At 38.4% G+C, this 23,998-nt stretch overlaps 1 protein-coding gene across 1 annotated transcript in view; it reads left to right on the top strand.

Annotated features, from left to right (window-relative positions):
- Positions 1–42: 42 nt before the first annotated feature.
- Positions 43–23,998, top strand: part of PTPRD (protein tyrosine phosphatase receptor type D) — a 413,276-nt gene continuing 389,320 nt past the window's right edge. Inside the window, exon 1 of the mRNA XM_077748273.1 lies at positions 43–195. Within this exon, the coding sequence (XP_077604399.1) occupies positions 132–195 (64 nt within the window). The 5' untranslated portion in view covers positions 43–131. The remainder of the gene's footprint in view (positions 196–23,998) is intronic.

The following is a 23,998-nucleotide window of genomic DNA, read 5'->3' as shown; positions in this document are numbered from 1 at the left end:
TTTCTTTTCTTTTCCTCTCCCCTCACAGGCTCTGAAAGTGTTCCAGCTGAAATTTCAGATCAGACAGACTCGCTGCAGCTTCCGAGGCAGTGATTCCCACCTGACAGCGCACGCCGCTGCCAAGCTGCAGGATGGTGCACGTAGCCAGGCTGCTGTTGCTGCTCCTCGCTTTCTTCCTCCATGCGGATGCTGAGAGTAAGCCATTCTCCCTTCTCCACGGGGCTGTGACCATAATGATTGGTTTTGTTGGCAGCTGGCACCAGGCTCAGGGCCTCTGAATAAGTTTCCTTTGGAAGTAAATCCTGAGACACTGTGGGATCCTCCTTGGCTACCAGCCAGCCTTTGAAAGAGATTATTGACATGACTTCCTTACCATTTCCTCTCTCTCTTAATGCTCCTTTTCTTGTGCATCTAACTGCTCCTACTGTTTTGTCTTCTTCTTTTTTTTTTTTTTTTGATACTCTCACCAACCCTGGTGGCAAAGATACTATGAGACCAATGACATAACTCAAACGGAGTTTAACCAGTTGGTGGTGCCAGTAAGCAAATGCCGTTCAGACCCATTAAAATTTCTTTACTTTTGTGGAACTTTCTATGTTTAGAAAAATGCAAAATGTCACATTGAGCCCAATTAAACTTCCAAGCCCCTTGTAGCTGTCATAGCAGCTGTTCTAATGTACTGTTTCTGACAGCTGTCGTCGAGTACAGTATTCAAACAAATCAAGCAGAACTGACAACTTTGTGGCTGGGTGAAGAGTGTGGAAGTGTGAGGAGAATTCTGTGGAGTACAGACACCAAAGTTTGGTTTATTGGGCTCAATTTATGAAACTGAGATTGTGGTCAATTAGCTTGCCAGTTAATGAGAAGATCATATCTCCTTCGTAATTAAGAAATCATTAGGTCTACCTTGTTTACATATGTTTCTTTTCCCATCTGGCCTAGGGTCTTTTGGAAGAGATAGTACTGGAAAAAGGCATGTCTCTGGCTTGGGCTCACTGACACGTCTGGTTTTTTGGGACTGGTATGGTCATGCGAGACTTGGCCATTCTCTTTGGGAGCCCCCTGGTGCTATGAAAATGTATGCAGTTAACTTTTCCCACTGCTGACTATTTTGGTGAGATAGATGAAATCTGATTCACGTTGAGGATGTTTCCAAGACAAGGATCCTCTGTCTTGTTGGCCCCTACCTATTAATTGAATTTTGACAAAAATTTTCTCAATAGCAGCCAATTTCTTTGTTTAAATAGGGGCTCTATTTTCTAAAGAGAATGTTCCAGGACTGAAAGGAGTCATGTTAATAACAGGATACATATGGAACACGCATGTTTTAAGCACATTCTTTGGTTAATAATGTATATAGTCTCCTAATTAGTACTTGGGAGTGTTGGTTTAAGGTGAAGCCAAGGAATGTTTAGGACAATGCCAGCAAATAATTAACTGGGAAAAGACCCAAATGAAAGATGCTCTTGTTTTTTTAAAACCATTTATGTCAGAGTCTATTTTAAAATTGTAATCTAAATTTAGTTTAATAAAGAAATCAGGCATATGGCTTTATTTTTCTGTTTTGGCTAAAATGAAAGAGTACGTTGCTTTACAATTGTTAATTTTTGGCAAAAGCATATCAGCACTCTGGGAATCCACTTTAATTTCATATCGCAGTTAGAGATTTTCATAAAGTTATTAGAGATAATTGTCATCTATCCACAGAGTTATCCTTCCAGATAAGTAGAAATGTTCTTTTACTGAGCAGCTATACTTTTGCTTAAATCTCTGGTGGAAAGTGGCAGATAGATGTCAAGTATTCTTAAAATTATGTTAGAGTGGGGGCTCCAGGGTGGCTCAGTTGGTTGAGTGTCCAACTTCGTCTCAGGTCACAATCTCACGGTTCGTGGGTTCAAGCCCTGCGTTGGGCTCTGTGCTGACAGCTAGCTCAGAGCCTGGAGCCTGTTTTAGATTCTGTATCTCCCCCTCTCTCTGACCCTCCCCTGCTCACGCTGTCTCTCTCTCTTTCTCTCAAAAATAAAACGTTAAAAAAAAAGTCTAATTACGTTAGGGCGGGAGCAGGAGAGGGGCAGAGAGAGAGGGAGACAGAGAATGCCAAGCAGGCTCTGCACCATCAGCACAGAGCCTGATGCGGGGCTTGATCTCCAGAACAGTGAGATCATGACTTGAACCGAAATCAGAAGTCAGATGCCTAACCAACTGAGCCATCCAGACATCCCTTAAAACAGTGTTTTAAAATACAATCTACAGTCCAGATGATCATCACCTACTCCTTACCCTCCTCCTACCCTTCTCCCTCTGCCCCCCCCTTCACTGTACCTCCTCTACAGCAGCTTTGCAAAAGGAAAGCAAATCCACATTAGCCCCTTTTCGTTAAATTAAGATATTTCCCAGGTTGTATGTTTATATGATATCAGCTTTCAACCTCAAGACGTAACCTGAAAAAAAAAAATACATTCTCTCTCACTCCCCCTGTTGCAACTAAAGAAACTTTGTCAAATTAATTTGTTAATTTTTTTTCCTTGTCTACTCAGCTTTAATTTAATACCTCTTCCCTTTAGCAGATTCATTTGGTGCTGTTGAATAGAATAGTGTAACCTGAGAGTTTCTGGTGAAAGAGGAAGAATTGGCTGTATTTTTTGAGGTACCTTTAGAAAGAAGAAAGAGCATCCCTCATTAATCTATTGGAGGATATTTGTAGTACAGGAAAGCATATGGTAGAGCTGGAGATAAGACTTTAGTCACTGAAGGATGTTCAGACAATCAGGAAAGTACGATCTGGATTATAACCTATTAATTTTTAAATGTTTATTTGTTTTTGAGAGAGACAGAGTGTGAGCAGGGGAGGGACAAGGAGAGAAGGAGACACAGATTCTGAATCAGGCTCCAGGCTCTGAGCTCTCAGCACAGAACCAGATGCAGGGCTCAAACCCATAAACTGTGAGACCGTGACCTCAGCCAAAGTTGGACACTTAACCGACTGAGCCATTGAGGTGCCCCTGGATTAGAACTTACTAAATTGGGCCATTATCTTCTCATAAAACACTGAAAAAACCCAGACATAACGAGCACTGGAGAAAAATTAGATTTTTCCATCATCATCTAAATACAATACTTCTCAGGCTTCCAGCACCTGGGTTACTGGTTTGTTACCCTCTGCTTTCATTAGCACCTTTAGTCATATTTTCTTTTTCTTTTACCTAACTGTATTTTGTATTTATACAAGGAATCGAGAGTTATATTTCAAAATTCAATAGTAGCTTATCAGAGACATTTGAGAACTAGGAAATAATTTTTAAAAATGTGTTCTCCCATTTGAGAAAGAGGCCTGTATGGGGGTGGGGAATGGAAAGAGGCCACTCTAGTTTACCATGATAATTTAATGTGTTCTGCTCACTGCCTTTTGAAATGATTAACCCCAAAGAGCCAAGGAGTCAGGATTTTCAATTGCTGTGTGGAACGTTATAGTAAGTGCTAGGTGTGATGTTGCATTAAGTAGGAGAGCTCTTATGAGCCTTGGTTCAAATCCAGGTTGAAAAATTGTGATAATATCTCTTTAGCAGAAAATTATAGTCTTTGCCATTGCCAATTTAAAATGCCCCACAGATTCCCCACTATTATTTTAAAAGGCTAGATATGTGCATGAATCTTATTTCTTTTCATCCTTAGGTCTTGAGTGCTTGAAATGGTTTTGCTTGTTGGTTTTTGAGTGTGTGTACTTATGGTAGAGTGGTAGTCTCAGTGTGACTCGTGTTTGAGCATTAACGTTAGTCCTTCCTCATGTCAGGCCGGCCAGGTTTCTGGTTTAGGTGGTGGTCTGGTTGACATTCATTCTGGTTTAGGCAGTGGTCTAATTGAAGTCAAATTTTGGTTCAAATGTGGTCTGATATCACTGAGGTCAATTCAGTGATAACTTGCATGCAAGTTAAAGGTATATTTATATTAGTGTAGTCCTGGGGTGGGTATTTTACTTTTGGCTGAGTTTCCATAGTAATTTGGGGTAGTTTTATTTCATGTGTAGCTTTAGTTTTCTATTTACTAGTCATTTTCTGTTTGTTTTTTTTTTTAAACTAAATGCAGGCTATAAACCTGCATTTAGCACCTTCTTTCACCAAATTGGTTTCATATTAATGAAATCACTTACTGCCTAGTATTGCAGTCTAGATCTGAGTTTCCACTTTGACAACTATAATTTGATGTGGATGTTTATTGGATCTTCATTAGAAACACAACTTTTGATAGTTTAATTTCTCAAATGGCTTAGTTCACCCATTTGCTGTTGCTTTTCACATTTTTCCATATCAGATGGTGAGTACATCTTCATTTTCCTCCCTTATTGTAGGGAAGCTTCCTTTAGTCCGTGTCTATCCACTATGTTTGTGTCTTACGTGAACACAATTACTTTTTCCCCTCTTTTGTAGTGTATCACTATATCTAGTGAAACTTCTTTATTTCTTTTGCATTGTTAAGAAAGTGAGCTCTAAAGACAGACTCTGGTTTTAAAGTTCTGGCTGTCATTTGTTTTTTTTTTTTTTTTTTTTTTTTTTTTTTAATAGTTTATTGTCAAATTAGTTTCCACATAACACCCAGTGCTCATCCCCACAAGTGCCCTCCTCCATGCCCATCCCCCCCTCCACCCACATCCATCAGTCCTCAGTTTTTGTCAGCATTCAAAAGTCTCTCATGGTTTGCCTCTCTCCCTTTCCCCCACCATTTCCGCCCTTCTTCTCCCCCTTGTTCCTCTGGCTGTCATTTGTAACCTGGAGCATGATACAACATGCTCTTTGCCTCAATTTCCCTAAATTTAAGATGTGACTGATGGTGATGATGATAATGATGATGATGACTGTATAGTAGAGAACCTACCCCTGGGTTTGTGAACATTGAATGACTTAATGTAGAACACAGATCAGCACATCATAGGTTTTTAATAAACACTGGCTGTTATTATGTCATAATTTCAAAAATAAGTAGCCAATATTTTTATTGAGCAGTTGTGTAAAGTATTATGCTAAAATACTTTTTATTTGACCTATAGATTATCAAGATTTTGGTGTGTGATAAACCACGTTTTCTTGCTGCAAATTAAAAGTCCTAGCTTGCTTCTTTATAAAGTTCTATACATAAGAGATTCTTAAAACTCTTGTCCTATGAATTAAACTGAATATTAAGGGGGAAAACGATGAAGCATATTGAGTCAAGCTACTCAAACTTAAAAAAAACCTCCACTCTTAAAATTATGGACTTAAATTTGCCTTGGGTCAAATGGAAAGTGTTCCACCCTTCTGTTCTGTTGCTTTTTATAATGCATTCTTTTTTGAGCTGCTCAGAGAGAGGAGCTATAGATATTTACTGTAGGCAAATAGTATAGTATATGGGCCATTGGACCAGAAAACTGGAGGTTGAGGTGAGCATGGTAAGGAAGAGAATGAGTGGCTTTTGATATGGCCATAAATTATTCTGCAAGAAAAAAATAAAAGGAATATAATTGAAGGGCAGGGCAAATTTTTCCTTTTGCGTTTTGCAGAATTACTTCTAAGAAATAACCTAACCATGTAGTTGGACCTTCCAAAATGAGGTTAGAAATGGAGAAGATGTTTTTTGTATATCATCAAAATGCATACCTCTCAGCAGACAGGCCATTTCACCCTGAGAACATTAATATTTCATTAAAAATATCTTTGTTTTCACTTTAGATTGTGACTGGGTATGGTTGTGTGTGTGTGTGTGTGTGTGTGTGTGTGTGTGAGACAAACCATAGAACCATCCTTTAAGAGGTAAATTGCTTTAGTGATGAAAATGTTGTAAAATTTTGAGTGTAGGGGTGTCTCAGTTAATTGAGCGTCTGACTCTTGATTTCTATTAAGGTCATGATTTTAGTTTGTGGATTTGAGCCCCACATTGGGCTCCACAGTGGAGCTTGCTTGGGATTCTCTCTCTCCTTCTCCCTCTGGCTCTTTCTCTCTCTCTCTCAAAATAAATAAATGTTAAAAATAAAATTAGATTAGAATGATGGTACTAATTGAGTATAAACATAACAAAAGCCATTGAATTGTACACTTTAAGTGGGTGATCTGTGTAGTGTGTGAATTATATATCAATAAAACTATTTAAAATAAAAAAGGTAAATTGCTACTTAACTCAGCAATTTGGCTGGATGCTCTTTGGTGTATGTATTTAACCTGAAAGTAAGATGTACTGGTTTCCTTTGGCCAGTTATGATCGACATGCTCACTGATGAGAGCATAGAGAAATCCAGTTCATTTACCAAGCTTATCAATGCTTTCCTTCTTTTCCCTTTCTCTGAATTTACAGATGTGTGGCAAAATAAAAACCTTGCCTTTCCTTCCTCCTTCCTCTCCTCAGTTTAAAGTAGCTAAATTAGCAGCATCCAGCTGTCTGCAGCAAGGAAAATATTCCAGCTATTTTACTTATCCTTAAGCTCCATTGCAGAGTATTTGTAGCTTTCTGAATTAATTGCTTTCAGCAAAGCTGTACCTACCTAGTAAGGTTAAAAATATGTCACAAAATCAATGTGTACACTTAAAAACACATTATTGAGTGTAGAAGGACTTGATTTAAAAAAAAATATATGCTAAATATGTCGTGTTTCTTATCTCTGATCTCTGTGGAAGCCTTTGGCTCAAAAGATGGAACAATATCTGAAATATTGGTGCATTACTTCTTGTTATTGCAAATAGCCTGATGGTAGTTGATTAATCTGCTCCATGATTTCCTCACTTCTTTCCTATTACATTCTTAATTTCTTTAACTTTCCTCACTTAGCTAGAGTACCAGTAACCTTGATTTGTTTGGGAGCCCCTACTCTCCTGCCCACTGGTCTGCCTCACTTAATTGGAGAAAATCCCCAACCAGAGTCCATTGTGAAATTAAGAATCAAAGACAAAAGTACTGCTGATTGAATGGAAACCAATTATCTTACGTAAAATTTTGTCTGTTTTCTTTTCCTCAGTTTGCTTTAGCTTCATTTATTTGACAAAGTCGTTTTTGTGCACACACATTTGTGCCATATGCTTGCTCCATGGAAGGCTTTGTACAATATAAAAACATTAAAAATGTGGTTTTGTATCCATTTGTAATCTACCTTCAGAAGTCATAGTTCACTTTTTAGAACTCTTTCAGGCAATATTTTCAGAATTTATCTCCAGGCAGGAAGTAGTACTTAAGACTGTGGACTCAGGGGCTAAAGAATGTGTTCAAATTCTGACTCTACTATATAATTATTCTGACCATGGGCAAGTTACAACTATCTATATGCCTCCCATCAGTAAAATGAAGATTGAAAATAGCACTCATTTGATATGGTTATCATAAGGATTAAGTATAGAACTGCTTGCAAAGAATCTTGAGTTGGATTAAATATTCACTAAATGTTAGTTGCTATTATATTTTTTCTCATTAGCTTGCATCATTTCCAAGTTAAAAGCATCTATGTTTAGATCTCTGTTGACATTTATTATCCCATTAACTTCATAATTTCAGCAGTATCTTTTAAATATGTAAATATGTATCTTTATATATGTTGATGCTTCCAAACGACATTGATTCATTGGCTCATTCGTGTATTTAATAGTCTCTTTAATAAATGTTTATTGGTCACATTTCCTGTGCCAAGCATTGACTTAACTACTGGAGATACAATAGGGAGATAAAGAGATATGATCCCTACTCCAAAGGGCTTACACTGTAGCAGGATAGACAAATATTTAACATTAATCTCAAAAGTTTATACTTCTGGACTGCATTAAATATTATGAGGGAAGAAAATAGGGAGGTTAGTGCCTCATCTGTTCAGAAGAGTAATAGAAAGCTTTCTTGAAGGAGTGATATATCTTAAATTTTGGAATAATTTTTTTAAAGTTTTTAATGTTTTATTTATATCTGAGAGAGAGGGAGAGAGAGAGAGAGAGAGAGAGAGAGAGAGAGAGAGCATGAGCAGAGAACGGTCAGAGAGAGAGGGAGACACAGAATCCAAAACAAGCTCCAGGGTCTGTGCTGTCTGTCAGCACAGAGCCCGACACGGGGCTAGGACCTACGAACCGTGAGATCATGACCTGAGCCAAAATCGGATGCTCAACCCACTGAGTCACCCAGGCACCCCAATTTTGGAATAATTTTAGACTTAAAAGAAGTTGAAAGACTGTACAGGAATTTCCCATGTATCCTTCACCCAGTTTTCTTCAAGACCATATGTTATATAATGAGAGTACTTTATCAAAATCAGGAAATCAACATTGGCACAATATTATTAACTAAACTACAGAGTTTACTTGTTTTATATCAACTTACTTCTTAAATTTATATAGTTCTATTAAATTTTATCATATGTATAGTTCTAAGGAAATGAGTTTTGAGCTAGTATCTGATGGGTGAATGGAAGCTCAGTAAACTATACCTAAAAGAGCTGTTAAGGTCCAAGAAAGAACACGCATGTGAGCACTGAGACAGGGATAACCTAGTGCATTCTGGGGTCTGAGAGGATGGATGTGCCTGGATCCCAGACAGTGAGGGGAGAGAATTCAAATAAGGCTGGACAATACGCACAGACTGTTTAATGCAAGGCCTCATAGAACTTGTTAAGATCTTGGTTTTTCTTCTAGGAACAGCTGGGGGAGTGAAGGGAAGAGATTTGCATTTTAAAAACATTCTTGTGGCTGCTGGATGGAGAGAAGCTTTGGAGCCAGGCCAGCCAGAGTGGCCTTGGATCTGTTGGGAATCTGGTTGGAAGCTATGGAGATGATAGGGGTGCCGGGGACCAGGGTGGTGGAAGTTAGTGAGGCAGGACAGACTTGACACTGAAAAATGCTTTAGTTGACTATTGTGAAGATGTGATTTCCTAGAACTTGAACCATGAAGAGATCATTATGATTTGGAGTGAAAGAGAAAACCAGGCTAAGAAGGGATAAGTAATCCTTTATTTTTAACATGGCATTATATATTTCTTTCCAAAAATAGATCACTGTTCATTCTTATAATTTCCTTTTTGGTTGTTTATTTCAGGTAATTTTATTTGAACTTATCTTTATGTTAATATCTGTGTAAAAATGTAGAATCAGAATGTACAAAAATATTTCAATTTAGTTTTGTTCTCTGACCAAAGTTTTAAATTCAGCCTATGATTTTTGATGGGTTTTGCAAAATCACAGCATAATGTTATTACAATCATTTTATAATATGGTTATTAAGTGTGACATTAAAATATACTAAGTACTTATATTTTCAATTTAAAAAGGACGCNTCAGAGTGGCTAAAATGAGCAAATCCTCTTCCTGTTGCTTCATTATTGGTGTATAAAAATGCAACTGATTCCTACACTGTTGGTGGGAATGCAAAGTGGTGCACCCCCTCTGGAAAACAGTGTGGAGGTTCCTCAGGAAACTAACAACAGAACTTCCCTATGACCCAGCAATAGCACTGCTAGGAATTTACCCAAGGGATACAGAAATGCTGATGCATAGGAGCACATGTACCCCAGTATTCATAGCAGCAGTCTCCACAATAGCTAAAACATGGAAAGAGCCTAAGTGTCCATCAATGGACGAATGGATCAAGAAGATGTGGTTTATCTATACCATGGAATACTACATGGCAATGAGAAACAATGAAATCTGGCCATGTGTAGCAACATGGATGGACCTTGAGGGTGTTATGCTGAGCGAAATAAGTCAGGCAGAGAAGGACGGATATCATATGTTTGCACGTATAGGAGGATTAGGAGGAACTTAACTGAGGACCATGGGGGAGAAAAAGGGGGGAAATGGTGGGGGAAAGGGAGAGAGGCAAACCATGTGAGACTCTTGAATGCTGAGAAACAAACTGAGGACTGATGGATGTGGGGGGCAGGGGGGAGATGGGCATGGAGGAGGGCACTTGTGGGGATGAGCACTGGGTGTTATATGGAAACCAACTTGACAATAAACTATTTGTAAGAAAAAAAATAAAAAGGATGCAAGACTTCACTTTTGAGCTAAAAGCACAGAAAGCATAACAAATATATAAAACTAAATATATTTCAGCAGTTTTTTCTTTGTTGTTTATTATTAATTTTACTGATTTCCCCCTCAATCTTTATTAAGGAATTATTATTTATCACTAAAAAGGTCATTTATAGTAACTTTGAGCTATAGTGATGTCAGGTCATTACAACGAAAACTCTCCAATATCTATCCTTTAAAAGTACATTTAAATCACAACAGTTAAATTAAAAGTAATGATATTTCATAATAAATGCTTATTATGTGCAGAGGCTATGGACAAAAATACAACACAAGGTTATGGACAAAAAGTAAATCAACAGTATGACTTTGGATAGTGACATATGCTTCAAAGATAATGAAACAAGATGATGTGCACGACGGTAAGGAGGGGTAAGGGAGGAAGCAGGTCACTCATTTTATATCAAAGAAGGTATTGCTGAGACAAAATACTTAAGCTGAATGATATTCTCAAGGGACCAGCCTTGAAAAAGTGGCATTCAGTGCATCCAGACAAAAAGAGCAGCGATTTGCAAAGGAGGAGTCCAGCATGTTCAAGAGAAAATAAGGTCCTGACGACTGAAGCACACGTGGCAAGAGATAGGTAGGAGAGAAGAGAGGCAGCTCGATCCTGTGGCCCTGTAGGCCTTGTAAGGATTTTGGATTGGTAGGCAGAGATGTAGGGAAACAAATTATTCTTGGGTATCTATCTGTGAAACTTGGTTTGGGTCCTATGAACCCTTACCAGCACAACATAAATATATTTTCTGCAAATAATGCATTAGAGGGTAGGTACAACTTCCTGATCAAATTATAAACCATTGTCTAAACGGCTTAACTGAAATTTACTTTGTACCAACCAATGTAGATTTTGAACACTACAGCCGTCGGCTAACAGAAGCACAAATGTCTGCTTTTTGCTCTTTATCTCTGGCCAGTATGGTGTTTCTTTTAAAGCAGATTATAGTTTTACATTGGAAACATGTAATTAAGTCTGCATGTCCCTTCATCAATATCCATAGCTGGAGAGGACTGGGGAGGGTAAGTAGGTAAAGCAGATCTGTAATTGGAGGGTGATCAGCAACATTGACTTGCAGGGAAGAAGGGAACTTTAATAGGCCTTTGCTCTGCGTGCTTCCATTTAGTCAGGGTGATAGCAATTGACTCATAAGTGATTCTTAGTATGTATTTCCTTTACAGATGAAAGCATTTAAATAAAAGTTTTCCTGGTTAACCTTTTCCATTGGGGAAAAATTCTTTATTGCTTATGTGATTTAACATATTTGGACTTCGTTTTAAGTCCAATGGGGATATAAAGTAATAAATAGAATAAGGATTATTAAACCATAACTTAAATGTATTTACTCTAAAATAGTACAAGTTGGGGGCACCTGGCTGGCTCAGTCGGTTGAACGTCCGACTCAGCTCAGGTCATGATCTCACAGTTTGTGGGTTTGAGCCCTTCATCGAGCTCTTTGCTGACAGCTAGCTCAGGGCCTGTAGCCTGTCTTTGGATTCTGTGACTCCCTCTCTCTCTGACCCTCCCCTGCTCACGCTGTCCCTCTCTCTCTCTGTCTCTGTCTCCGTCTCTCTCTGAAGTAAATAAAACATTATAAAAAATAGTACATGTTGTAAACAACCAGATTTGGCTTAAATTCTTGCTCTTCTGCTTACCTGGAACAATTTTGTTAATTCTTCTGACCCTTTGAAGTGCTGACATGCCTGATTCACGACAAGTATTCAAAAAGGGTTTGTTTTCATCCTGTTGTATATACTGTAATGCCTGACAAATGCAGAAATCACCTATCTAGCATTTTCACCCATTGAGGTGATTTTCAGATCAAGGAATTAAGCAGCATATACCCTAGAGCAGCAAGAAACAGAGCAAAACAAAAGCATCAACATCATAGATTTGGGTGTTCCCTATGTGCTGAACTCTACATGAAGTCTCCCCATGCTGTGTTTCTGCCATCAGTGTACCCCAAGTTTGGCACAATTGAGATTTTGGGCTAAAGAATTCTTTGCTGTTGGGGACGGCCCCGAGTATTGTAGGATATGATATGTAGCAGTCTCCCTGACTTCTACCATTAGCACCCTAGCCTTTGGTTGTGACCACCAAAATGTCTCTGACATTGCCAAATGGGCCGTGGGGGCCAAAATCACCTCTGGTTTTGAACCACTCATAGTGTATCAGCTCTGGGACAGAATGTGGGGCAGAGGTTAGGAGAGGTAAATGCTCCCCTCCTAACCTCTGTGGGATGTGGAAGGAGAACATTTTGGCAGATGTATGATAGACCTTTCAGAAGTTCTTGAAATCAGCTATGCAAACTGGGAAGAATTAATCATAGTTCCGTTTAATATCTTTGTGGCCAGAGGCAGATTGTCTGATCTCTTCATGCCTCAGCTTTGCAGTCTAGAATATCAGATAGTCATGGTAGGGTTGTTGTGAAAATTAAATACTTGCCAACGTAAGGTGTAAGGTGCTAGAACTATGCCTAAAACACAGTAAGCACTAAATAAATGTTAGCCATTATTATTATATTATTATGTACCTTATATGATGTTAATTAATTCTGTAATATATTATTCTTATTTTAGTAATAAAATGCAGTTTTATCTCCTAACAGTGATACCTTGTATAATTATTTAAACATGTTTTATTTTTAGTCTAATCTGTTCCTGAAAACTCTAGGAGTAAGTAGACAGTATACCTTTTATTATCACCACTTCTCAGATAAAAGAAACCAAGGGTCAGAACATGTGAACTGCCTGAAGCAAAAAGGGGACTAGGTGATGGCGAAGGGCCTAGAACTCAGCTCTCTTGACTCCTTGTCCAGGCAGGAGGCAGATCAGTTCAAAAGAGCAGGTACAAGAGCTCACAGTGCAGGGCAGTCAGAACCGTGTGCCGAGGGCTCGATGCCGGCAGTGCAGCGGGCCCGGGAGGCCAGGCTTCAGTGTAGCTGTCCAGGAGCCTCACTGACAGCCAGAATGACGATTCAGAGTCATGAAGGAAAGATGAGATCATACCCACAGTTTATGCGCTATGTAAGAATTAGAGAAACATCAAATGGCTTTTAGAAAAGACCCTGTCCCATTTCAATTTTAAAAAAGAAGAAAATACTGTCAGTTTGGAAAATGTTGCATTCTATACAACCAGGGTTTTATTTTAAAATGATTTTTATCTTTCATTAGGCTTCCTTTTTGCTCTTATCTGTCCATTTGATTCTAAATTGTCAGTGGTAAGATATGTCTTCAAGAGTGTATCGCTGTGCCCATGATGTCTCATCCTCCTAGAATGTGACAGATAGGAAATTGTGGCCAGGTATTTTACAGCTCCTCTCAAAGTAAAGCAAGATGACCCTCCCCTTGAATGTGGGTTGGAACTTGATTATGCTTTAACCAGTAGAACATTGTAGAAGTGATGCTGCTGCAGTGCTGTGCCTAACCCTTATAAGTCTGGGAGCTTCCTAGGCCCCTGGGTGGCTCAGTCAGTCCATTGTTTGACTCTTGGTTTCAGCTCAGGTCATGATCTCACAGTTTGTGGCTTTGAGCCCCATGTCAGGCTCTATGCTAGAGATTCTTGAGATTCTCTGTCTCTCTCTCCTTCTGCCCCTCCCCTATTCTCTCTGTCAAAAATAAAATAAATAAACATTTAAAAAAAGAAGTCTGGGAACTTCCACTTCCACTCTGTGGCACCTTGACTCCTCATAGAAAGATATCCAGTTTCCTTGCAGTAGGGACCCCATGGAGAGGAAGAAATGCCTAGACCACCCACACAAATTGTGAGTATCCTAGGTGAAGGCCCAGGTATATGAGCAAAGCCATCTTAGCTTTCCATCCAGAGTCCAGCTTCCTCCTGGTGACTGCAAGCCACGTGAGTGATGTCAGAAGAGAGGAAGAGAAGGACCACCCAGCTGAAGCCTGCAGAGCAGAATCCTGTGCGAAGAATCTTTGCCTTAAAACAAGTTTTAAGGTGGCTTAAAATATGCCAATAAATAGCTGAAATACATGGTGATTATTGTCATGAAAATGAGGCACCTGTCAGGTTGAGGAGCAACCTTGGACCTGTGGTTGCTTTATTCTTCCTTCTCCTCTGAAACTGTAACACAGACTATGTTCTAGGTAACAAGTACTTAAAAGCAGCTCTTTTCTGGGTAGATGAATACACTGATACTCATGTCTAGAGCAGAAATTCTGAAACCTCTACACATTTTTGCATGCTTTTTGACCAGAGGTTGGCAAATGTTTTCTGTAAAGGACCATATAGTAAATACTTTTGGCTTTGTGAGCCATATAGTCTCTGTCACAACTATTCAGCTTTGCCATTATAGGAAGAAAGCAGCTACAGACAGTATATTTAAAAAATGGGAGTTGTGTGTTCCAATAAAACTTAAAAACACGTGCAGTGAGCCAGGTTTGGTCTGAGTTCATGGCTTGACAACTCCTGCTTTTGCCCTTACTCATTTACAAGTTCTCACCAGATAGTGGAAAGTGGAGAATATTTATCAGCAGAGGACCTTGTTTTAACCTGGTGAGATGAGGTAAGGAAAAAAGACACTTTTGATTAGCCTCTTTTAGCACTTTGCTTTGTTAGTAGTGTTTATTGGGAGCAGATTAATTAGAATAAATAAGTTCAAGGAGCACCTCTCTTGATAAACAGAGATGTTTAATAGCGCTTAACCTTTAGAATTTATGCGGCAAAAGCTTTGCATGTTACTGCACTTTATGTCTTTTGGGGGTGCTTCAGGTACTCGGCTGTTAGTACCACTTCAGATTGCAAACTCCTAAAAAATGAATAATTTATCAGCTGTGGGATAGTTTTCATTGCACTGTGAGCCTGACATTTGGAGCTATGAACACCTTAAATATAGAGAAAAAGGTGCTGGAAATTATTACATTTGCTGAGAATGTTGTAAGGGGGTCTGTAAAGAAACAGGTTTGTAATCATGGGTATTGAAGCCTTATACTGGTTTTGTAGAGGCACGCCAGTGCAGAAACGTCATGGTGAATTTGGTCACATCATAGGTGCTTCTGGTGCACATATACTCTGTACCATTACAGTGCTTATAAATCAAAAGCAAAATAGAACTCTCACTAGAAAGCACCATTGATCCAGCAGCAATGTCCAAAATAACACCAATGATCCGATATGTCAGCAAATTGAAAAGCCTTGATGGGGTGTGGTGAGGGGGCAGTTTGCAACTGATTGCAGTTGGAATTCCTGACTCACATGGAAAAATATAAAGAACCAACTGTTGCCAGTTTATCCCGGCAACTAGTAGAAGGTACAAGTTTCCAAAAATGAATGCAAGCATAACTGTATTCTCCTAAGGACAGAGGCTGTATAGAGTTGTATGAAAAAGTAGGACTAATTACATTAAGCAAAAATCTTGGCTGAATATGAAGGAAGCTGACTAATGATTAAGTCTATTTGACTATGGAGTAAAATCTCACGGGAAAGAATGAGAGCCCCACTGCGTGAATCATTTGAAGTAAGCAGCAGAAACCACTGTGGAGAACTACTGTTTCTGAAATAATCAGAGCTGCATCAGCCGAGGGATATAAAAAGATCATTTAGCAATTGCAAAACACATAATTCTTTTTGCATTTTAATTGTTCTGATTTGGAGTGAGAGATGGAAACAGGAAGGGTATTATGATAATTATAATAAAACAATTGCTTGTATTCTAGGATCTATTTTCTCTAGAGAGCTTGCAGTTTAACAAATGGATCCGGTGCCACCATTGGGCAGGAAATAAATTGGCTCACTTCCCTTTGGAGTATTTACCCAGGCCACTGGACTCCTCTTTGTAGCCTAAAAGAAGCTTACACAATTGCTTGTGATCACCAGCATTCCGTTTAGCTAAAAAAGTGCATTGTGTTTTTCCAGTTTTGCTAGTATTCTTCCCTTCTCCCTTTCTGGCTACACATTGTAGCCATTCCAAATCTTAGCTATTCTTCCGGCACCATCTTCGCTGCTGTCTTCCTCCACTCTTATTTCGTGTCCTCTGTGTCCCAAGCACCTGGAGAAAACAAGAAGACACAGATAAGTCAGTGCTTTCAGAATAGCAGGGGAGGTAATAAAGAGATCATGAAAAAGCTGGGGAGTGGACATGCAGTAGTGAACATACACAGAGTATTGCCACCCAGCAGGTCGTTGCTGAGTTGGAAAGCAATGGTAACAGGTATGACAGAGACAGAAAACATACTGGAAAGCATTAAGGCAGAGCTAAGGAGCTTGGAACTTGCCTTGTAGATCAGTGATTCTCAACCTAATGATACTTGGGAATCACTTAGGGCTGAAACTATACCTCTCTAGGCCACATACGGACTCATTAATGCAAAATATATGAAGGTATTCTTTAAATTCTTTAGATGTCTTTAAATTCTTTAGATTTTAGTAGAGAATTAGTAGAGTAGTAGAGAATCTACTAAAGAATAGTAGAATTCTTTAAATTCTTTAAATGTCCCTCAGTTCATTCTCAGGCAAAGTCCAGCATTACCAACTAATAGGGGAAGCCAATGAAATCTTTTAAACTGGGAAGTGATGTGGTCCAACTTGGATTTTTAGTAGATCACTGACTGTTGTGTTAGAGATGGATTTGAGGGTGTGAGACCAGTTAAGAGACTGCTGTAAAATCAAACACAATCAGGGTCATGAGTACCTGAACTGTGGTTGTAGTTATAGGATAAGGAGTTTCCAGATACAAAATTTATTCAAGATTAAAACCTTGCAGGATTTTGTGATGGGTTGAACTTGGAAAGTATTGGGTAAGCCGCAGAGAAAAAAACAGCGAGAGAGGAGAACTAGCCAGAGCCATGTACACTTCTTTATGTATTTTTCTTCCATCCCTCTGCCAATACACCTAATGCACTGTATTACGGTTTCTGTGTGCCTCCTGACAGTTATCATAGTTGCCATATATTACTTTTAGTAGTTGTCTAAAACCCTCATTTCCCATGCCTAGAGCAAATGTATTTATTCATTTTACATTCTTGCCCCTGTCCCAATACTGAGCCTAGAATGTAGCCAGTGACCGCAAATTCAATGGCCACTGTGACCAGTGAAATAAAATTCATTATTGAAGCAGACCAGTTCAACTCTTTGGAAATTTTTTGCTGGATCTCAGGAGGGAAGCAAGCACCTAGTCTATTCTTGTCATTTGGGGAGACATGCCCAGGGTCTTCTGATTTTCCTAGAGAAGCTTGAAATTCAGGGATGTGTGAAACATCCCTAATTTTTACATATTGGCTTCAATTAAAAATCGTGAAGCAACAATAATATTGAGGCTGAAGCAAAACCATCTTTGGAATGGATCTGGTCTGGGACCACAAGTTTTTGCTCTCTGTGTAGGGTCTCAATAGAAATTTATAGAATTGAAATGAATAAAATTTCCCATTCCCAGCAGTTTCCAGCCCTTTCTCTGTTTTAACAATAGCAGAGAGTTTAACAAAGCACCAGCAGCAAACATTTGGGCTGATTCTGTTTGTGGAAAGTGAATTAGAAAATGGATTCCATTACCTGGTATCTCACACTAAAATATAAAGCAGAAGGACACATTTAAAGTCCTTTAACTGCCATTATATAGATACTTCTGGTGAATGTGAATTTGGGATGATGAATTATTCATTTAATTCCTTTCCTTCCCAGTTTTGTGTGTTCTAACAATGCCAGGTTTAAGAACCTCAGGTGGCCCCTCATAGCCTGAGGCTGGGGAGAGGCTCTGTCTCCTGCCTGCTGGTTTGTCCCCTGGAGTCAAGTCAGCTTGGCAGCCCTGAGCTCCTTTTTCTCTTAGGGGCTGTTCTGGCTACCCAATGTGAAGCTGCAGAATGTTTAAGGCTAAAGAGCAGTTGAACAGTTGTTTAGCCTGAGTTAGCATTTCAAAGGCCAGTGCTCAGAAGGGCACTGCCCAAGTGAGCAGCTGGGTGGAAACAGAGGATTGTACTGGTGGACTCATATCTGAGTAATAAGATATTTCTGTGAAAATGTCTTTCTAATTATGAAGACTAAAGACTTGGTGCTAAAACTTTTTGGTTTATCTGTTTGGATGGCATTCTCTCCCAAATGTTCCTTAAACTTTTTAATCCTGAACAGATCAAGTGAAGCATAATCGTTGCCTGATCATTTGGCTGATACTAATCAGGAATATAAACTTTCATATCTCCCTCCATTATACTGAGAAGCCCTGAAGAGTTGCTATGATATATATAGTTGGTGGGACTGCTACATTTTCATGGGTCATGTGTTTATTATAATTCTAGTCAGAAGAAATATGGTGGGTTGGAAAGAACATTGGCTTTTAAGTAAAAAGATCTGGATTCAAATTATGTCTTTTGCTAGGTATTAGACAGGTGGACTTGGGTGAGTTTACTAATCCCTCCTAGCTTAATTTTTTTTTTTTTTATTCAGTGAATATGTTTTCTTCATCTACTACCTCCCAGCATTTTGTCAGTTGCTGGGGGTATGATAGTGAACAAGCTGGAGACAGGCAGGACCAGAGCTAGCTGCCAGCCTAACTTGGATTTCTCCTCTGTAATATACGGATAAGAATATCATCCTGCACTTGTTTTCTGGGGATTAATCGTGATCATATGTGTGAGGTGCCTAGCAACGATGATGGGCTTGTCATTGTAAAGGTGACTGCAAGGTTTACCTCCTCCTCTGTGCTTAATTGCCAATGCTTTCTACTTTGTTACCTTAAAGTTATACAAAACTGTTTTCTTTCAGAGATGTTTTTGCTCACACATTCTAATTTGCAGATGGTGTTCAGGTCCTGGACATCTGAGTTTCCTTTTTTTCTTTCTAAACATTTTGCACACATGGTCCTTAAGCAATTCATTCCAGATATATTCTCCTCATTCTAGGGTTTGAGATGTATCAGCAACCCAACATACCACCAACAACAAAATATTGCACTATAAATATCACATTCTAGGAGGCCTCAAAATTATGAAACAGAATAATAAATATAATACAGTAAACAATACAAATTATAAATAATAAAGTATATTATGTGCTCAAAGGTTATAAATGTTATGGGGTAAAAGATCAGAGAAGCAGAATCAAGAGTGGGGAGGGGGATTCCAGTGCAATTTCAGCTTGAATGGTCAGGTCTAGATAGGCTTCACTGAGGAGCTGACATTTCAGCAGATTTAAGAGAAATGGAGAAGTTAATCATCGGGGAATACTCCAGGCAGAGAGGGCAGCCAGTTCAAAGACACTGGGATAGGGGCTTGCCTGGATGTTCTAGGGACAGCAGGGGGATAAATGAATAAGGGTTTAGAAGAAGAGGAACCTGATACAGAGTGCCTGTAATTGGTAAGGAGAATTGACCTAGTCGGGAGGTCAGGTTTCCTGGAAGCAGTAGTAATTTGACATCCTAAAGAATATTTAAGAATTTACTAATGATTTTGGGGTGTTAGAGCCTACAAACAGAAAAACCAAACCAAACCAAAACAGCGTATACCAAGACACTGAGGCCAGGGAAGCATGACTTGTGTTCCAAGAGGGCAAAATAAAGGGGATAGTAGCAAAGAAAAATGGTAAGCTGTTAGAGGGAGAAGGTGAAGATGATTATATTTGGGTTTTATCAGGGTTACTTTGGTTACAATACAGAAAATCTATCTTTGCTTTTGATGGCAATGATAATTCAGGCACTAAAATCCTCTCTTAAAGTAATGGATTTCTATTCATACAAAGCCAAATGAATGGGAAAGAAGAAACAGACTATGTAGACCACTGTTTTAGGTTTGTGCCCCACTTCTGATATGATTCACTTATATTTCCTTAGGCTGTAAATTTAGGGCCAAGCTTTCATTATCATGGCCAATAGTAAGTTTCTCAGGATTCTTTGGCCTGCAGCATTCTGATACTCTGATGCCAAGCCTTCACCTGAGTCACCCTGGACCTCACAGGTCAGGCCTCAGGTATTCTCACCACAGCCCCCCAGGTCATATGACAGTGGATAAAGATTTTAGGTGGAAAAGAAGGGGACTTAGTTTAGGAACAAACCAGATACCAGTATTCCAATCGTACTGAGTCTTCCAATTGTATGAGCCTGGAATTCTGGCATTGGTGATTTAGAAGGAGTTGTCTTTTAAGGTAGTCTTTTAAGTCTTTAATCCTCTCAAATCCTGATTTAGAAATAAATAGGGGCACCTGGGTTCCTCAGTGGATTGATTGTTTGACTCTGGATTTAGGCTCACGCAACAATCCCAGGGTCTTGGGATCAAGCCCCGTGTCAGGCTCCATGCTGAGAGTGCAACTACTGAAGACTCTCTCTCTCTCTACCCCTCTCCTGCTCTCACGTGCTCTCCCTCTCTCTAAAATAAAATAAAATAAAGAAATAAAAAGCATACTACTTGTAGGTTTCTAAGAATGAATTTCTTTATTCTGAGATTTTGACAAACTATTATATCATTTTTGCACATTTGTTCACATTTTATTAACGTGAAAACACGTAAAGCAGTGGAATAAAGTACATATTAGCTGGAAGATCAGCTCTCTGATTAAATGAGTCGATTGTTCCCTGCTGGGGCAGCCTCTGCACTGCTGCATTTTCAACTCCCTTTGCCCTTGGCTTTGTGAATCCCTGTTCTGGATCCAGACGCAATTTCTGTCCACGTTTATACTTTTGTTTATGACGCCTTTCAGATTTGTAAGAGTATCTTCTATTGTTTATTATTAAATACAGCCATACAGTTGAAAAAGAGGAAATCAAAATGAGTATTACAGAAATTATAAAAATCTAGACCTTTAGGGGGTGTAATGACTTTTTTCTTTTCTTTTCAGAACAAGACAATGTTGTTCCGAAAACAGCATAAAAACATAGGGTGTTTTAGCCTTACAGTATCTAGTCAAAACACTATTTTACAAAATTCCTTTAGAGAGTTCTTTCCCCCTCTCCTTCAGTCTAGTTATATGATACTAGACTTTACATTTGTAAAGCGGTTAGATTGATTGGTCATGGTCTACATTCTCTCACTTTCCACTCCCCACTTCCTGATTGATTTTTAGAAATTTATATACAGTAAAATCCATTATTTGTGGTGTACAGTTGTGTGGGTTGAACAGATGCACAGAGTGTTACATCCTCCACCACAATTAGCCTGCAGGTCCTACACGTTGAAATTCCCTCACACTGCTCCAGTGTGGAGCCGTCTGCGTCCGGCTTTCTTACTTAGCACAGTGCCTTTCAGATTCATCCATGTTGTTGCATGAATCAATAGATTGTTGCTTGAGTAGTATTGCATCGTATGTATATATACAGTTTGCTTATCCATTTACCAGTTGGACATCTGGGTTGTTTCAAATATTTAGTGATTATGAATAAAGCTTCTATAAACATTTACGGACTGGGAAAAAATAAATTTTAATCAGTCTCTGGAGCAGTGGTTCTGGGGACTTTCAAAAACAACAAAAAACACAGATGTCTGGGCCCCACTCCCAGCCAATTGAAACAGTATCTCTATGGATGAGGCCTGGGCTAAAGGTTTTTAATAAAAGCACCCCAGGTGGTCCCCTTGTGCAATCCAGGCTGAGAATTCATGCTTAGAGACACGTGATCTTGTATTATTGGTAAATCAACTCTCTAGGGTCTTCTTTATTATTTTTACTTGGCAAGGTTTGGTAATTATATTTAGGTAATATAAGATTATGCTTCAAATTAGTTGTTTCTCTTAAGGATTTAATTTCATTTCAAGACAAGAGTTACTGTATGCTAATTAAACCAAGGCCTTTTTAAAGGTTTAAGTAGTCATGATAGAAATATATTTATAATATGCCAATTATATCCCTCAGGAATATTTTAATAATTATATATTTGATTAAAAGGAGTACTTGCTAGTTATGCAGTGTAATTATATGTTTGAATAAACTAGCACTAGAACTAAATGAGCTTCCTTAATTACCAAGACAATTATTTTATATTGCTGGTGAAATATATTATTATCTTATATACACTGGTAGTGAGTTCTTAACAATGTTTTGTAATGGTACTTAACAATTATTTAATCAATTATATTATGTTGAGTTAAAGAGTGAAACAACGTTAATGTCAGCATGAATTGGTCAACTTAGATATTTTACTTTAAAATAAATATTTTCACATTATGCATAAATTACTTAAGAACACATAGGATTTTAAAACTTCCCTGGACCAACTAGAAATATTATTTGAAAGATTTGAAAGTTATGTGCTTTGATAATTAAAATGATTACCAAGATGAATATTATTTTTGTCTTAACCCTAAGCCTAGGTTTATTCAGTGATAAATCTTGAAATAATTCTGTGATCACCAAGTACTAGAAGGCCCTTTATAGGTTCCAAGAAATAAAGTCTTTTTTAATTAAACGTTTGTCCATATTTTTAGTAGATTATATTTACGTGGATAATTGTTTATTTTGATTTAAAAACACAACAAACTTAAGGGGTGCCTTGGTGGCTTGGTCAGTTAAGCTTTAGACTCTCGATTTTCGCTCAGGTCATGATCTCGTAGTTTGTGGGTTCGAGCCCTGTGTTGGGATTCTCTCTCTTACTCCCTCTCTTTGCCCCTCCTCTGCTCGTGTTCTCTCTCAAAATAAATAAATAAACTTAAAAAAAAAACCCACACATTTAAGATGATAAATGGGACAAAATGTGACATCCTCTTGATTTAGCTCTTATATTTTAATTGCTAATGAACATGAGCTTTTACATTTTTGCCCCAGGACATTTGAAAGAGCCAAGACCTTCAAAGATTTGCTCTCCTGCAATGGGTTGTTAAGGAAACTGATTACCAGGGCATATATTCTCCACTATTGCAAAGAAAAAGGTTTTCTCATATTGGTATTAGAAAGAGCTAAAAAGTATTGGGTACATAGAATGTGCATGCAATGTGTTGCATGAGGATTATCTCATTTAATCACTAGAGTGCTTCTGTGCTTTAGAAACCCTTATTATCCTTACCTGTAAGATAAGGTAAGTTGTAGTTTAGAGAGGTTAAGTAACGTGTCCTTAGTGTTCATATTAAGTGGTGAAGACATGATTCATGAGTAAGTAGTTTGACTTCAGAAACTGCATATTAATCTGTATGCCACAATCTTTCAGCTTCATTTGCTCTTGTCTTTATTGAATTTAAAGGAACCCTATCCTGTGCTCCCTGAGCATATATTTACTCACATATAACTTCAGTCACATTTTTTTTTTCTTTTTGATTCCAGGATTTGGTTACATAGACATACCCTCCCATTAGTGTCCAGACACTTTCGTCTGTGTTCTGGGTATATTTGCGTATTGCCTGACACTCAGTAGGCTCTCAGTGACTGCTTGGCTTATGAAATAACAGACTTAAATTTCATATACGGTATCCATGATGTTGCATTGTAACCCTCTCTTCATTTGAGAGGGCCCTAGAAGGCTTTGGAAACTGAATCAGTTCTGTTGTTTTGGTACAGAGCTGGCTTAGTCTGTAAGGTAGAAAATCTAAGAACCTTTCCTCCTTGCGTAAACTTGAACTTCTTTTGTAAGCAGCTGGCACTGTACAAGGAAACCCATACTATGACTCAGTTTTGTTCGAGAGAAAACACCTGAACAATGTCGATAAACTGAGATATGTGTGGTAGATGGGACAATTAAAACACTATGGTTTGCATGGAACATTTTAAAATTTTGTTTATTTTAAAAATTTTTTGTTATTTATTTCTTTATTTAATTTTGCTTCAGGAAAGAGTTATTTAAGATTATTCATTGTACATAATAATTGATCATGCTATAATAGGGATCATGATTAAATATGATAGAATGAGGGCCTTTTTCTCTGAGGAACACCCAATATAATTAAGGGATCAGACTAAAATGCCCTAAATTCCAAAATAGAATCAGAAGAGGGGCAGGAAAAGTGTCTAGAACTTGGACTACTCTTGTGTTCCATGTTCTCCTCTCACCCCTTTACTGCTTGCTTGTCTGTTCTTCATTCTTATGAAGGCTATGAATTTTTTAGACTATAGTACATAATCTAAG

This window comes from Crocuta crocuta, unplaced genomic scaffold, assembly GCF_008692635.1.
Source record: "Crocuta crocuta isolate KB4526 unplaced genomic scaffold, BGI_CrCroc_1.0 scaffold199, whole genome shotgun sequence".
NCBI classification, from domain to species: Eukaryota; Metazoa; Chordata; class Mammalia; order Carnivora; family Hyaenidae; genus Crocuta; species Crocuta crocuta.
This window is presented reverse-complemented; position numbering and strand designations above follow the sequence as displayed.